We start from the raw sequence: 15642 nt of genomic DNA on the forward strand, positions 1-15642 counted from the left end.
CATTAAAAAGAAAAAAGAAACTGTAGGTTTAATCAGTATTTTCTAGTGAGCTTTTTTTCATAATTTTATTTTTAGGATGGATCCAAACCTTTTCTTATCAGGCTGTTATCAAAGAACTTTGAAGGTTTTGTGTCCAAACCTTCTTTACTCTTTTTCAATCCTCAGGGGAGAAAAGATGCAATAATGACAACGGAATTCAGATACTCTAGAAATCCCATATTGTATCTTCCATTACCGTTTATGATCTGGCTCCCTCCAGTCCCACTATCTGTAAAAGCATGCCCCGCCTCAAAAGACGCTCCCATTCTAAGCCCAAACTCTACCAGGCTGTTAATGCGTGCTATTGACAAAGTACTGGCAACCACGTCATCAAAACAGGCACAAGCAGGTCTTCCCAAGTAGATACCAAAGCAACCTTTCAAATCCCTGAAACCTGGAGACTTTGTCTTCTGGAAGAAAGAACAAAAGACAACTCGCCTTGAGTGTTGACAGATTGGACTTTTTTCAGACACTGTGGATGAATGGCTGACATGATACCAAAGCTCTAAGATTTTGCTTTTGAGAAAAAGTTTCCCTGTTCAGTCCAAGCTGAGCTTAAACTCTTTGAGATTCCCCCTTTTCAAGCTCCCCAGTGGTGGGATAACAGGTTTGCACCAACAGATGAAGACAATGGGTCACTTTTCAGTGGCAGCCCTGATAGCTCAAACCTGGTGTACATATGTAGCACTAGGCATAGGGTTCTTGTGCTGATATAAGAGAATACCAGCGTCAAAAGAGGATAGTTCATCAAAACCACAAGATGAAAACATCCCAAGTTCTCTACTTCTTTGAGGACAGATACAATATGTAAACCCAGTTACCAAAACTACATCATCTGTTAACAGGATCAGTTGTTTTCTCTCCAATAACGGAGGCTACTTCTGCATCTTCAAATTCCCAGGGTAAAAAAACTATTAAAATACCCAAGTGCTGTTTTGTCCTCACACTAAGAGGGCACAAGGTGTGCAAAACAGACCTGCATCTCTGAGTTTCCCTCAACATCACTCAGATTCCCTGTTTACAAAAAGCTTTTCCATCTCCTTCAGGCTTCCTCATGGAATGTGATTTGCCTGACTTCCAGAAGTTTCTAGAACAGAGCTCATTGGTTCAATGTATGTTCTCTGGTTTGGCTTGGTTTGGTTTGGTTGGGGGGTATTTGTTTTTGTTCTTGGTTTCTGTTTTGTTGTTTTTGTTTTTGCTTTTTCAAGACAGGGTTTTCCCTGTAGCCCCAGCTGTTCTGGAATTCACTCCAGTAGATCAGGTTGGCCTTGATCTGCCTGCCTCTCTGCCTCCTGAGTACTGGGATTAAAGGCGTGCACCACCACTGTCTGGCTCCATGTCTGTTCTTTTTCTTTTCTTTTAATATTTATTTAGTTATTTATTTTATGTGCACTGGTGTTTTGTCTGCATGTATGTCTGTGTGAGGGGGTCAGAGTTACAGGCATTTGTGAGCTGCCATGTAGGTTATGGGAATTAAACCACCTAGGTCCTTTGGAAGAGCAGTCAGTGCTCCTAACCCCTGAGCCATCTTTCTCGCCCCTCCCTTTATGTTCTTCACAGGTGTTGGCTGACAGTATTTACAAATTACTGACTAAATGGGATCCGAATGCCATCTATAAGACCTGACATAGGCCACAGAAATGGCTCAGCAGGTAAAAGCACTTGTGCAAATCTGATGTCCTGAGTTCAAGTCCCAGAACCCACATGAAAGTGGAAGGAGAGAACTGACTCCTCAAATTTGTCCTCTGACCTCCACATATGCATACATATGCCCATCCCCCAGTATTAACAATATTTTTATTTAAAATTCCTAAGGTAAGATGTACCCTAAAACTTTTATCATTTTCCTTGTTAGAATTATTGTTGCTGCTAACTACCAAATAAATTGAATCAAGTTTTCTCTCTGACATTCTCAAAAGTGAAGGTTTTTCCAGCATTTCATCTGTGGAGGCCAGGACATCTAGTTGGCATTTCAAGCACTTTATACATAGAGGTGCCAATGGATTGTCCTAAGAACAGTTTCAATTTGTCACTTTTGTGAGACTAGAAGTCTGCGATCATGGTATCAGCAGGTCCTCACTCCCTCTGAAAATCTGAGGAAGAAGTCTCAGTTATAGTCCTGGTTTCATCTCTGTTGCTGTGATAAAATACTCTAACAACAGACAACTGAAGGGAGAACTTATGTTAGCTTGTAGTCCTATGATGGAGGAAGGTCATTGGTTAAGTAATAAAGAAACTGCTTGGCCTCATAGGTTAAAACATAGATGGGAGGAGTAAGCAGAATAGAATGCTGGGAGGAAGAGGAAGTGAGCTCAGAGGCCATGCTCCACTCTCCCAGGCAGACGCGATTGATGAAGCTCCGACCCAGGATGGACGTAGTTTAAGATCTTCCCTGGTAAGCCACCTCGTGGGCTACACAGATTATTAGAAATGGGCTAGTCCAGGTGCGAGAGTTAGCCGAGAAGAGGCTAGATATAATGGTCCAAGCAGTGTTTAAAAGAATATAATTTGTGTGTTGTTATTTCGGGGCATAAGCTAGCCAGGCAGCCAGGAGCTGGGGCGGCAGGAATGCAACCCACAGCTCCTACAACAGAATGGTGCCCAGACATGGGGCACTGAATCTACAGAAAGCCTGAGAAAGCTTGGGAAAGAATAGAATAAAGCATGTTTTCTTGGTAGCAGCAATTTCTTGGGTCTGCTCTGCTTGCTAGAGGCAAACAAGTGCTCTCATCTGGGAGAGGCTCCCTGACTCAGCTTTAGCTGCAAAACCCAGCAGCTGTTTTAACAGGTCCTGCTACAAAACACTTAAATGGTGTTGATAAAAGCTGACTGAATGCTTGTTTATTTTCAGCAGTAGCAGGAAAAAACCTGAGTTGTTTTAAAATGCCAGCTTTGTGGGCTGTCCTGCCAGGGCAAACTCTGACTCTTTGAGGCAGGAGGTCAGCTACAGAGAGAGCATTTGACTGTTGTAGCTTGTTTGCTGGCAAGGACCTTGAAATGCCATAGAGTTGTGGCAATAAGCCGGTACCTCAGCCATGAAGCTGGGAAACTAAAGAATGGGCTGGATCCAGCCGCCAAAGCCACAGCTTTAGTGCTACCGATATTGCTTGGTAAATTAAAGACTCATGTAGTCAGAAAAACAGAGAAAGAAACAGTAAAGAAAACGTCAAAAACAAAGAAAACCTCTAACTGATTTACAGTGTGTTGAAAATATATGCAGACTAAAAGTTAAAGTTCTTAAAGTAAAAAACAAAAAAAAAAAAGGAAGAAAGAGAGTAGTTGGGTGTGGTAGGACACACCTTTAATCCCAACACTTGGAAGGCAGAGGGAGATTGACCTCTGTGGCTTCAAGGTGTCCTAGCACATGCCTTTAATCCCAATGCCTGGGAGGGAGAGTCAGGTGGAATTTCTGAAAGTTCAAGGACAGCCTGGTCCAAAGAGTTAGTCCAGGTCAAAGATATATAGAAAACCTGTCTCAAAAAGTTAAAATAGACAAAATAGAGTTAAAATAAAGCCGTACAAAGATGGAAAATAAACAGAGAATTTTGATACTGTATGCTATTATGCTCTCTTTGAATTGTTTGAATGCTGAGGAAGGAGCAACAGATGCCAAAAGCATTTGTTTATAAATGCTTCTGAACTAATCCAACATAGATATTTTGAAAATGCCTTGGCTTCAGAATTTGGATCTAAAAATACGATACTTTGGAAAAGAGATTCTTCTTTTGTTTTCACAGACGATGAGACCCTGTGGATTGTTTCTATTCCAATATTGTGGCGGTTAGATTAATGAAGACCAATAGTAATAGATATTTGAACAACTTTAATGGAAAAACCAGACTCACGAAACCAAGGTTCCAGCGGAGTACCAGAAGGTCTGCCCAGGAGAGTGGAGCATGGCCTCTGAGCTCACTTCCTCTTCCTCCCAGAATTCTATTCTGTTTACTCCTCCCACCTTTGTTTTAACTTATGAGGCCAACTAGTTTCTTTATTACTTAACCAGTAACCTTCTTCCATCATTTCCCCTTTTTCTGTTTAAACAAAAAGGAAAGGCTTTAACTTTAACATAGCAAAATTACATATAACAAAACAGTTATCAAGTAAGAAATACAGTTACAATATTTATATCTATTTTATCTTTTATCATAACAATGGAAAACTATAACTATCTATCTATTCTTCAACTCCATCAAAGACTCCAGAAGAATACAATATTACCTAAGCAAACAAGAAATAAGCAACTTCTAAAACTCTAGAAATGACAGAGACATCTAGTTGCCTGGACAGTCACCCAAAGTTCTTCTGTACCATTGGGGCATCCATCTTCGGCCTACAGGCCCATAGTTTCCAGCAGACATTTCCACAAAGCAGGAAATTTCAAAGGCAGTTTAGTCACTATCTGCTGTGTCCTGCAGAATGTCTTGCAGACTCTTTCATGAATCAGGAACCCCGAAAGATCATGTCACCTTTAGGCAAGTTCAGCAGTCCTCTCTCTGCGGGTTCTTTGTGTCCAGTTTATGCAACAGTCCAGGCAAGAGCAGTTTCTTGCCCAAATGGCTATCAAACTCCATAAGGATCCTCTTTGATGCCCATCTTCTTCCTGAAGTAGATTGGTGCTGCCAGGAGCAGAGTGTATCATGAAAAACCCTAAGTTATTAAAACATTTAAAATGCCATATTTTATAATCTTTGAAAAATATGAAGAATGCCTATCTAAAATATATCTATGCACATCTAGAAAATCTAACTAACATGACTACAAGCTTGATTATCCACTAACAACCTATATATATTACATTTTTAAAATGAACTACACAATCACAATACCTTAATCAATATCAGAAACACATATACATATAACAAAATTGACCTTAAATTTAAATCACTAAAGCAAAATCCATTATCAATGTAAATTATTCATACCTATATCATATCCCCCTTTAAATGTAAAAGAACATTTATAAACAATATATGGGAACATGGGCACAGTTATTTCTCTCCAAACTATTTCCTGCTGTATAGGGGCACTGCTAATCAGGTATTTCAGGGTATAACCTGTGTGCTAGGTTCATCTCAGTCAGCAGTCGAGCGAAGTAAGTTTTTGAAGGTGTTCACAGCAACCCTTCAGGAGGGTGTGGTCCATCATACCATATTGTGTAGGGATCAACAGTAACATTCTATACATTCTGTAAGTATTGATTTTATATATATATATATATATACATATGTATGGTTTTTTTGTAACTCTTCTTTATAAATATGTAGAGCTGGTTTTGGAGTTGGACTATGGCTCAGTCCCTCTTCAATTCCAAGCCTGTTGATAAGAGATATCTTAGAGTTTCTGTCTCAGATCAGGAGCCATGAAATGGGACAGAATGAGGATAATTATATACTTGATAAACTTTCTTTGCTTTTCCTCATAACTGTGTCTTTCTTTATATGTCAGTATATGTCCTTGTTGTTAATGTTTAAATTTCCCATAACAAGCAACAAATTTCCCTACAGTAATTTTTGAAGTTTCCAGGATGAAGATGGGGCCCCACAACATCAACTCAACCTGGTTTTTATGACGTCATGAATATTTTTTCTCTTTTCTACGCGCTAATATGAGACCTGTTTTTTGGTACCAACTGCACAAGACAATTTCGAATGGTGCACATTTTTGACAACACTCTGGCCGGACCTTCTCAAAGTGCTCAGGGACTAGTTATAATTTTCTTAGGTCAAAGGTTAATTTGGGAATTTTACCATCATTTGCTTTCACAGGAGCCCCTAAGGAGAACATCGCCCCCATGTCAGCTTGAAGCAATCTTAGAGGACGACATCCCCTCTCCCAACAGAGTTTGCCCTCAGGGTTAGGGGCATCTTTTAGTGGTTGGTTTGGGGTTGAGGGGATAGGGAGATGTTTTATGGAATTAGGGGTATGTTCAAAAAAAAGGGGGGGAATTAACTGGTTTGATGGGATGATTGGTATTTGTGAGTTACTGTTTTTAGAAAATTATATTGGTACTGTTTCCTGTATATTGACATATTGAATATTGTATGTGAGTGTTCCTACCTCTATTTTTGTATAAGAGTATGCTTATATTGTATTGATACATCTACCATATCACAATGTACATTTCTACCTCTGATACTATTTATATAATAACATTGTTTACATTTGATATGTAATGACATTGTTTACAGATGAAAATCATTGTCTTCGTATATTGCACAGTTGTTTATTCTTTTAGTCTTCAAGTTAGATAGGTATTGAGAATTATATGTTTGTCATGTTTATTTTTAGGTTAATAAGGTATTCTAGATACATAGAGATTATATTTAGTATAGATAGTATAATCTTCAGCCTCTTTAAAGAGCTGTAGAAAATGGCCTTTAATCTAACCTAGAATTCTGTGCCGAGACACAATTACTCCTGACAATGCCACTCTACTCCCGAGAGAACGTTGAGCACCAAAGACACTCCACTGGGAGCTTGTCTTCTTGGCAGAATTGGCCTTTGGGTTAAGAAAAGCCCATACCTCATCTACTGACAAAGATATGAAACAGGATTGTCTTATCTTGCCAAGACAGGGTAGGATAATTCTAAGAAAATTCCTTGCATTTGATATTGGTATGTCAGTTATGCTAGGCCTTAGCCAAAGTTGGTTGACTCAACATTGCGAACGAGAATTTGGGTGATTGCCCAGGTAGTCTGTTGTCTCTGTAATTTATGGCACATTTTGGATATCTCTCATTTGTTAAGTAATATTTATTCCCTTCTCAGATCTTTGACGGAGTTGAAGATTATATAATTGTAATTACTCTCTACATTATTTAGACTCCTTGAGATAGAATGTCTGGTAAAACTTTTGTTCTCAATATTGTTTGTTATATCTATTATTTGTTATTATTGTTTATAGTTGTATTTGGTTTAGTTCTGTCTTATTTAGACAAAAAGGGGGAGATGTAGGGATAAGCCCGCCCCTTGGGGGCGGGCTCGCCTCGGGCGAATGTTTACTGATAAATTGGGTGCGCAGAAGCTTCGGGGCATAAGCTAGCCAGGCAGCCAGGAGCTGGGGCGGCAGGAATGCAACCCGCAGCTCCTACAACAGTCCTAGGCTGCAGTTCATTGCCATGAAGGCAAGGCAGGAACTTACAGTAGCTGGCCACATCACATTCATGGTCAAGAGCAGAGAGAAATGAATGCCGGCATGTTTCCTTGCTTGCACTCAGCTTACCTGCTCTGCTCATACACACTTCAGAACCCCCTGCCTAAGACCTGGTGCCTCCCACAGTAAACTGGATATTCCTACCTCAATTAACTTAAGACAGTCTCCCACAGAGACACTCATAGGCCAACCTAATATAGACAGATCCTCACCCAAACTCTCTTCTCAGTGATTCCAAGTCGTGCTAATTAGGCAGTTGAAGCTCACTATCACAGTTGGGAAAATGTTTGCCGGGAAAGTGTGCAGAGCTTGGTTTTGATCTTCAGCATTCAAGGAAAAAAGTGAAGTGTGTCTGTGCACACCTGTAATGGCACCAAGGAAGTGGAGACAGGAGAATCCCTGGGGCTTGCGGACCAGCCAGTCCAGCCTACTGATAAGCTCTAGAATCAATAAGAGACCCTATTTCAAAAGAATAATAATCAGAAGAAGGAAAGTAATTATGGAAGATACTCGATAATCAGCACTGACCTCTGATCTACACACACACACACACACACACACACACACACACACACACACACAGATTCCAGGGAGGACCACATTGCCTCTTTCCAGCTGGCATGCTTGCCACCCATTCTCAAATTCTTTGGCTTTGCATACTCCAGTGCCTGGGATATGTTCTTCCTCTCTCCGGCTCTGTTTCCCATGTTGTAAGGACACCAGTCATTGGATCAAAGCCCACTTTAACCCAATATGAACTGATCTTACCTAATCATGTCTGTAAAGACTCTCTTTCCAAAGAGGTCATGTGCTGTAGTTTGGAATAGACACCAATGACCCAGAACATTCCACCATATAAAATTGTTTTGAAAATTAAATTAGAGACGACATATAAAGTTCATAGTAAGTAAACTGAAAAATAAACCTCTTTGATATTATTATTTCAGTTGTGAAGTTGGAGCAGCTGAGAAAGTATAATTCATAAGCAATTCTCTCATTGACTGTACGTAGTGTTTATTTTAGGTAATTACGTCAGTGCTCCTGGGCACCAGAATATGTTTTTTAGGTACTCCAAGTGATTCTGCCATGTATTAGGGTTAAATGCTAACTCTCAGTTAACAGGCCTCCCTGTGCTGTGCTGGAGAAGCACTCTCATGAAGTAAGTCTATGTGTGGCTACTAACCCACAAATATACAAACAGAGGAGCGCCCAAGTAAGACTGCTTAGCTGCTGTGGTAGCTGTCTGTTAAGGAAAGTTGTAGCCGGTCAGCTTGAGAGAGTTGCTATGTGGGCTGGAACCAGAAAGGCCTGAGAGCTGGGCGGGGGGCTACCTCAAGAGGTTTCAGAGAATTTTAGTATGTGGCTTAGAGATAGTTCTTGTGATATTTTGGTGAAGAATGTTGCCCTTGTCCAAAAAGTCTGCCTGAAGTGAAAGTGAAGAACTTTAGATTAATTCCATTGGCAGAGGAAATCCCCAAACAAGCTAATATAGACTCTGTCATGTGCTTATTAGTGTTAACTCAGATGAAGACTTACAATGCAAAGGAGCAAACTAAGAAAATAAAAATGCAAAAATGGACAGATTGAGAAAAGGGACACCAGGAAATGGAATAGAGCAAAATCCTGTGTTCAAGGAGATAAACATATTTAGAATAAAGAGAGTCGTAGTAACCTCGGAGCAAGAGCTTACCCAGCTAAATATCCAACTTGTGAAAAGAAATTAAAGAAAAGCTTAGAGCCAGATGTGATAGTGTACGCCTTTAATCCCAGCACTGGGAAGTCAGAGGCTGATAGATCTCAAAGTTGGAGGCCAGCCTGGTCTACAGAGCAAGTTCCAGACTAGCCAAGCTTAGGCAGTGAAGAAAGCCATGGAAAACAGAAAGCTGATGAAGTTGTAATTAGACAAGATGCAATTAATCCATGTTCCAGCCCTAGCAAGAAGTAGAACTTGGCGGCTTCAGTGGTGGTATTGGCTTTAGAGTCAAGGACAGAAGGAAGGTGTTATGGAATTTCTCTCCACGCCTAAGGAAAGCCACTGAGGTCAAGGCATGTGTCAGGAGTGCCCCTGAATAGAGGCCCAGAGAGGCCATTGCCTGAAGCTATGAAGCTGAAGCCTGGTGGAGACATCAAGAGTTGCAGAAGCCTCAGCCATGGGGTACCTGCCCAGGAGAGCTGCTAGCAGGGGTGGAACCAGCCCAAGAGAAAGAAGTGTGTTACAGTCAACAAATCTGAAAGGAGTTGGAAATCTGAAGAGCATTTTGACATCAGACATGGAGATACAGAGTTTGGTGTTTGCCAAGCTGGTTTTTGTCTTGCTTTGGCCCAGTATTTCCTCACTTTGCTTCCCGTTTGGTATATCCCATTATTTGTGGGAAGTACGTGACCTGCTTTTTAGCTTTTTTTTTTTCCCCCCAGGGGACTACAGTTAAGAGACTGCATGAACCTCAGAAGAGACTTTGTACTTAGGACTGTTAAATAAGTTGAGACTTTTGAAGTTGGGCTGAAAACATTTTTGTCTTAGAATATGTTTATAAGCTTTTGGGACCCAGGGAGTAGAATAACCTCCTGACAGAAGCTAGATAGATATTTTTTTTTTTTCGGAAGACTAAGCATAGCCCATCAACATGTTTGCTATCTCAAGCCCCTGATGAAATTCAAAGAAACAGCACTGCTTACAATCTCCAGAGAAGCCTTGAGGGAGGGGTGGGGGTATTAGGAAATCTATTTATTTTTCTTCTTTTCCTGCCAAGCTCCTCCTACTACTACTCAATTTTTTTATGCAATAGGTCCTAGGATATATTTTCAAATAATGTGTCTCTGTCCTGTTCAGAATCGCTACCAGAAACTTGAAGCTTCCACTCCCTTCTCCACAATGAACCTCACTGCTACAAATCATCGAATACCTCTAAGTGATGGGAACAGTATTCCTGTCATTGGCCTTGGTACCTACTCAGATCCTAGACCGGTATGTACATACTTACGTGTGTGTGTGTGTGTAGTGTGTGTGTGTGGTGTGTGTATGGTGTGGGGGGGGGTTGGATGTGTGGGGTAGGGTGTATATGTATGGTGTGTGTATGTATATGTGTGGCGTGTGTGTGGTGTGGTGTGTGTGTATGGTGTGTGTATATATGTGTGGTATGGGTTGTGTGTGTGGTGTGTGTGTGGTGTGGGGTGGGGTGTGTGTGTATGGTATGTGTATGTATATGTGTGGTGTGGGTTGTGTGTATGGTGTGTGTATGTGTGGTGTGGGTTGTGTGTGTGGTGTGTGTATGTAGTGTGGGGTGTGTGTATGGTGTGTGTGTGCGGTGTGTGTGTGTAGTGTGTGTGTTGTGGTGTGGGGTGTGTATGGTGTGTGGGGTGTGTGTGTGTGTATGGTGGGATATGTGTGTATGGTATGTGTGTGGTGTGTGTGTATGTGTGGTCTGGGGTGTGTGTGTGTATGGTGTGTGTGGTGTGTGTATGTGTGGTGTGGAGTATGTGTGTATGTGTGGTGTGGAGTGTGTGTGTGTATGTATAGTGTGGAGTGTGTGTATATGTGTGTGTGTGGTGTGTGTGTGTGTGCATGTGTGTGTAATAATAAAAGCAAGATCCAGTGACTACTGTTTACCTGAATGGACTTTATTTATTTATTTATTATTTTATTTTATTTTATTTTGGTTTTTCAAGACAGGGTTTCTCTGTAGCTTTGGAGCCTGTCCCGGAACTAGCTCTTGTAGACCAGGCTGGTCTCTAACTCACAGAGATCCGCCAGCCTCTGCCTCCTGAGTGCTGGGATTAAAGGCGTGCACCACCACCACCCGGCCCTGAATGGACTTTAAATCAAAGGTTGAACTCTATCAATTTATGGCTTAACATCGTCCCACTACAGAAATCGATTTGTTTTTCTTTTTCCTTGAAAGTCAGCAGAAGGCTAACTGGGGTGAAATGAGGGGCATGGAATTTGTGAGTGTATTATTTATAAGCTCCTTTTAATTTTTATCCAAAAATTTGTAGTGCAGTCTAACAAGTATCTAAGGAATACCTGCCACGCAGGCATATCCACGCTTCTTGAACTGCAACACAGTGTCATCAGCTACAGAGATCATGCTCTAAAGGGCTGAAAACAAAGTATGCTTGTGAATTTGTATAGAGATGCATTCACAGACACCCTTGTCCCAGATGTGGCCTGCAGGCTGCCAGCCAGGGTCTGCAGAAACTTCTAGTGTGAAGAGAATTGTCTTGCTATGTAGGCACTTAAATGCAAAGAGAAAACATAGACTCCTTACCAACTGTACAAGCAGCAAAGGTAGAGTCTGGTCCAATAGCTGAAGACAAGGGAAGGAGAAGGATCAAAATCACTGCACAGAAAAGGATCTGCATAGAATAATCCTTCCCTCAGTGAAGTTTGGGGCTGACGTTGCTTATCTGAGTCACTTTGACCACGTGCTAATGCAGACTGTCAAGACGATGAGCATGAAGGGGCCAAACTGGCCTCTTCATGGTGACTGGGAAGCAGACACAAAGTGAGGGTGTCAGAGAAGCAGCACTGGGGTCTTGCTGAAGCCCGTGTGAGCTCACGTCACACTTCCATGCCCTATCAATCACAAATTCCACAGTCCTGCACTCCAAGCCTTTGTACATTAGCGGATTCATCAGTTAGCCAACCAGCTTTTATCATTCTCCCTATGAGCAAAGCATGATCCAGGACTGAGGAGATGGCCAGACGGGTGAAGGGCCTGCTTCACAAATGTGATTTCTGACCCCTGGCACTCACATAAAAAGCCAGGCATGGTGGTATATGTCCCTAACCCCAGTGCTGTTGGAGCATGACAGGCAGATTCCCAACGCCTCATTGGCTAGCCAATCTAGACAAAACTTAGAACACAAATTCAACAAAAGACCTTGTCTCCAAACCAAACCAAACAATTAAAAACAATAGAAGAGTATGAGGCTAGCAAATTTGGCTCATTGGGTAAAGGGACTTGCTGTCAAGCCTGATAATATGAGTTCAAATCCTGGGACCAATATAGCAGAAGGAGAGAGCTGACCCCACAGGTCGTCTTCTGTCTTCCACAATTGCACCACAGACTATACCTGAAATTGATCCCTGGCCTTCATACACACATCCACCGGTGAGTGTACTCACACACACAAAGATATACACACATATACACACATACAGACCCAAAACAAAACAAGGAATATGATCTGAGTTTCATAGGAACTCTCTCATGTCAATACCTTTGAACACACGGTCCTCTCTTTCTCTAACTACACCTCCCTGTCTTTGGACTTGCTTATTTGTCTCCCACTGAACTTGGAGTGTATGTGTGAGTGGATGTGCAGAGATGTGTAACTGTGCACATGTGTTTAACTGTGTGTGGAGGCCAGGGGTTGACATTGGGTGCCTTTTTCAGCTGCTCTCCACCATATTTTTTTGAGACAGTGACTCCCACTGAACCTAGAACTCACCAGCTGCTATGTTGGTAGACCAGAAGGTTTCAAAGATCTGCATGCCCATCTCTGTTATTCAACCCAGCAGTGGGGATACAGACTCACCCCATCACACTTCGCTTTTACGTGCATGCTTGGGCCCTCACACTAGCGTGGCATACTGTTTACCAGCTGAGCCATCTCCCAGACCCCTCTACAAATGTTTGAGGCTCAAGTCAAAGAATGTCAGAGGATCCCTCTTCCTTCTTATTACATGACTTACATATGTGTTCACACCAGCCCCTTGCTGTCCACTCTATAGCACTTATCACAAGGTCACAAACACCCTGCAATCTTTCTCAGCTGCCTGAGATGTCTATTAGAAAAGACCACTGCTTGTTCAACTCTAGAGTCTCCTGATAATGTCTAGTATACGGTGCAGAGTTAAATAGCACTTACTAATCTAATGGAAACATTTGTGAGAGGGATGTGCACATCAGAGGTTATGGAGATATAACTAGAATTAATTTATGCATATGAGTGTTTTATTTGCATGTATGCTTGCAAAACAAAACAGGGCCTCAATGCCTACTACGGTTGTTAGCCACCAAGTGGTTGCTGGGAATTGAACTCAGGACTTCTGATATGCCAAAGACCAGCTGAGGGGAGCCACTCAGACCGTGGGAGAAGCGGGGTCTTGGTAACAGGAAGGCACAAGTTCGGCGAATGACAGACAGACACAACACACAAGAGAGTGGTTGGAATCTGATGCAATTTTACTGAATTCATGTTTTCATTATATAGTATTCAAACAAAGAACAAATCAGAAGGTCATGTGTCATTGGTTGGCACAGTATGAAAGCTTCTTTTAGTCACATCAGCAATATTTTTAAAAAGTAATTTATCAGGAACAGGTGTTAGACATAAAGCATCCTTAAAAGAGGAAATCTTGTCCTTGGGAATGTAAACCTCAGGCAAGTGATTTCATCTTATGAATAGAAAGTTTCTGTCTCATTATCGCTATCATGGCCCTTCCTCTTCCTAACCCTTTATTTCATCTAGTGACCAAATATACCTAATCATTTCTCTGCACCTGTCGAACTATACTTTTTAGTACCTTCTTATGCAGCAGACATCATGGGGGTTGGGATCTAGCAAGCCTATCCATAGAGTTCAAAGTATAATATAACAGTCTTTGTCCATCAACATCAACCCATCTATTCCCTTGCTCATCATACACCCTGTGTATGACAAAAGTTCTGCTGTAGTCTTATACATTCCCATACTGTGCTTCCTTATCCAAGAGCTGTTTCTAAAGAGAATGATCCTTGTCTTGTATATATATATAGAATATCATTATTATAAAAGAGATTGTGCAAAGCTCATATCCCGCATAGCCAGCTAATCGAGAAACCTGTCTATGCCCCAGCTGTGGCTAATACCAGGCTGTCTGCCATTCACCTCCAGGAAGCCTAGTCCCATGGGACATGTAGCTCCCGTCCGGGATAATGACATATGTCATGTCACACAGACGACACTCGAGTTGGTGTGGCATTTCCCGGTTTTTTGTTTTTAAGACATAGCTCAAAGATATCTCGTTTCACTGTATGTAAGTAAGGACTTGAGTAGCAATCTGAAGAGACAAGGAAACAGCAGAACTACTTGGAGGAGGAGAAAAATGAGAATCCCAATAAAGATAAAATATTGTAACCAATGTAATGGATTAAGGGATTTCATATCCTCTTCTAAAGTCACAGTCAAGGAGTCAAGGGATCCCTCAGAGAGATGACTCTTACTAATTGTTGCAATATCTTTCTGCAGGGCCTCCATATCATATGCAATATCAGCATCATGCCATACCCCTTGCAAATGGTTTTTAACTCTGGCCCAATCCTGGCTAGCATTATAAGGTAATGAGGTAACACAAATATAATTGTATGTAGCATGGCATCTAGCCCCTAACCTAGTCTGTAAATTACTTAAATCTTGGCAAAGAACTACAAACACCTCCTCTAGGACATTAATCTTAGACTCCAGCTTTTTGTCAATAAGTGACTGAGTAGATAAGGTGACAGAAACATTCTTATTCATTTCATTAACTACATGAGCATGAATTTCCTTTAATAAGGCTGTTGTAGTGACTGCAATAAGTGCAGAAATTCCAAGTAAATTGGCTGCCACAAAACGCTTAGGCCTCATAAGATTATGAAGCTTTTTCAATGTCTGCAGAGCAGAGTTTTCATACCAAGTTTCATCTTTTAAATCAACAGGAAGCATAACAAAGGAAGGGTGTTTAACAATGATCATCTTTTGACTTAGCATTTTAACCAGGGATTATTGGACGATGTGTTCTTTTAACTGCTTCCAGCTGACTTTGGGGTGTCGTTGTCAAGGGTTAACAAAGGTGAAATGCTAGTCAAAAAGAGAAAATTTTAAGAACATTTGATTTGTGGACTTTGTTGAAGAGCCAGGGAGGGAGCATTCTTATCGGCTAGACTGGTCCACATCACTTTTTAGCAAGTCCATGGTCCACAGTCATTTGGAGTAGGTTGTAGTCAGCAATTGATGTTTGTTTGTGTCTGCTAACCAAGGCGAAACCTGTTGAGACAAATTCAAACTAGAAACAGAACTTAATACATCTGAAACTTTTAGGCCCATATTAAATTCCATATTATAGAAATAGCAAATAACAGATATCTATACAACAGTAAAAATAGACTCATACCTTTGAGCCCCAGCAAAAACACAGAAAGTCCTGAGCTTGTAACCCAAACCACATGTAGTCATTGTTTTATTGTTTATTAGTATTATCTTAAATTACTTTTTAAACCTTTAATGTTTATGAACTTTTATATCCTCAGACCTTTATATATAATGAGCTAACAAGCTGGCCGTAGCTTTGTGTAAGGATCTGGATATCCTTTTTGCTCTTAAACTGGTATTATAGCTGACCTAGCCATTAATACAATCAGAGATCTTAGAAGAATAAACAAATTATACTTAAGTCCAGACAAAACAGAAAAGTGACAGAGACCAGC

The 15642-nt window shown here is 41.1% G+C and overlaps 1 protein-coding gene and 1 long non-coding RNA gene across 2 annotated transcripts in view; both read left to right on the forward strand.

Moving 5' to 3' along the window:
- The window catches only part of LOC126505265 (uncharacterized), a 420992-nt gene that overhangs the window by 370538 nt on the left and 34812 nt on the right, over nt 1–15642 (forward strand). The window lies entirely within an intron of this gene.
- Akr1d1 (aldo-keto reductase family 1 member D1) overlaps nt 9998–15642 on the forward strand; it is a 36148-nt gene continuing 30503 nt past the window's right edge. The window contains exon 1 of the mRNA XM_050148042.1: nt 9998–10157. Coding sequence (XP_050003999.1) covers nt 10002–10157 — 156 coding nt within the window. The 5' untranslated portion in view covers nt 9998–10001. The remainder of the gene's footprint in view (nt 10158–15642) is intronic.

Source organism: Alexandromys fortis, unplaced genomic scaffold (genome assembly GCF_014885135.2).
Source record: "Alexandromys fortis isolate MF-2015 unplaced genomic scaffold, M_Fortis_MF-2015_v1.1 scaffold_57, whole genome shotgun sequence".
In the NCBI taxonomy this organism is placed as follows: Eukaryota; Metazoa; Chordata; class Mammalia; order Rodentia; family Cricetidae; genus Alexandromys; species Alexandromys fortis.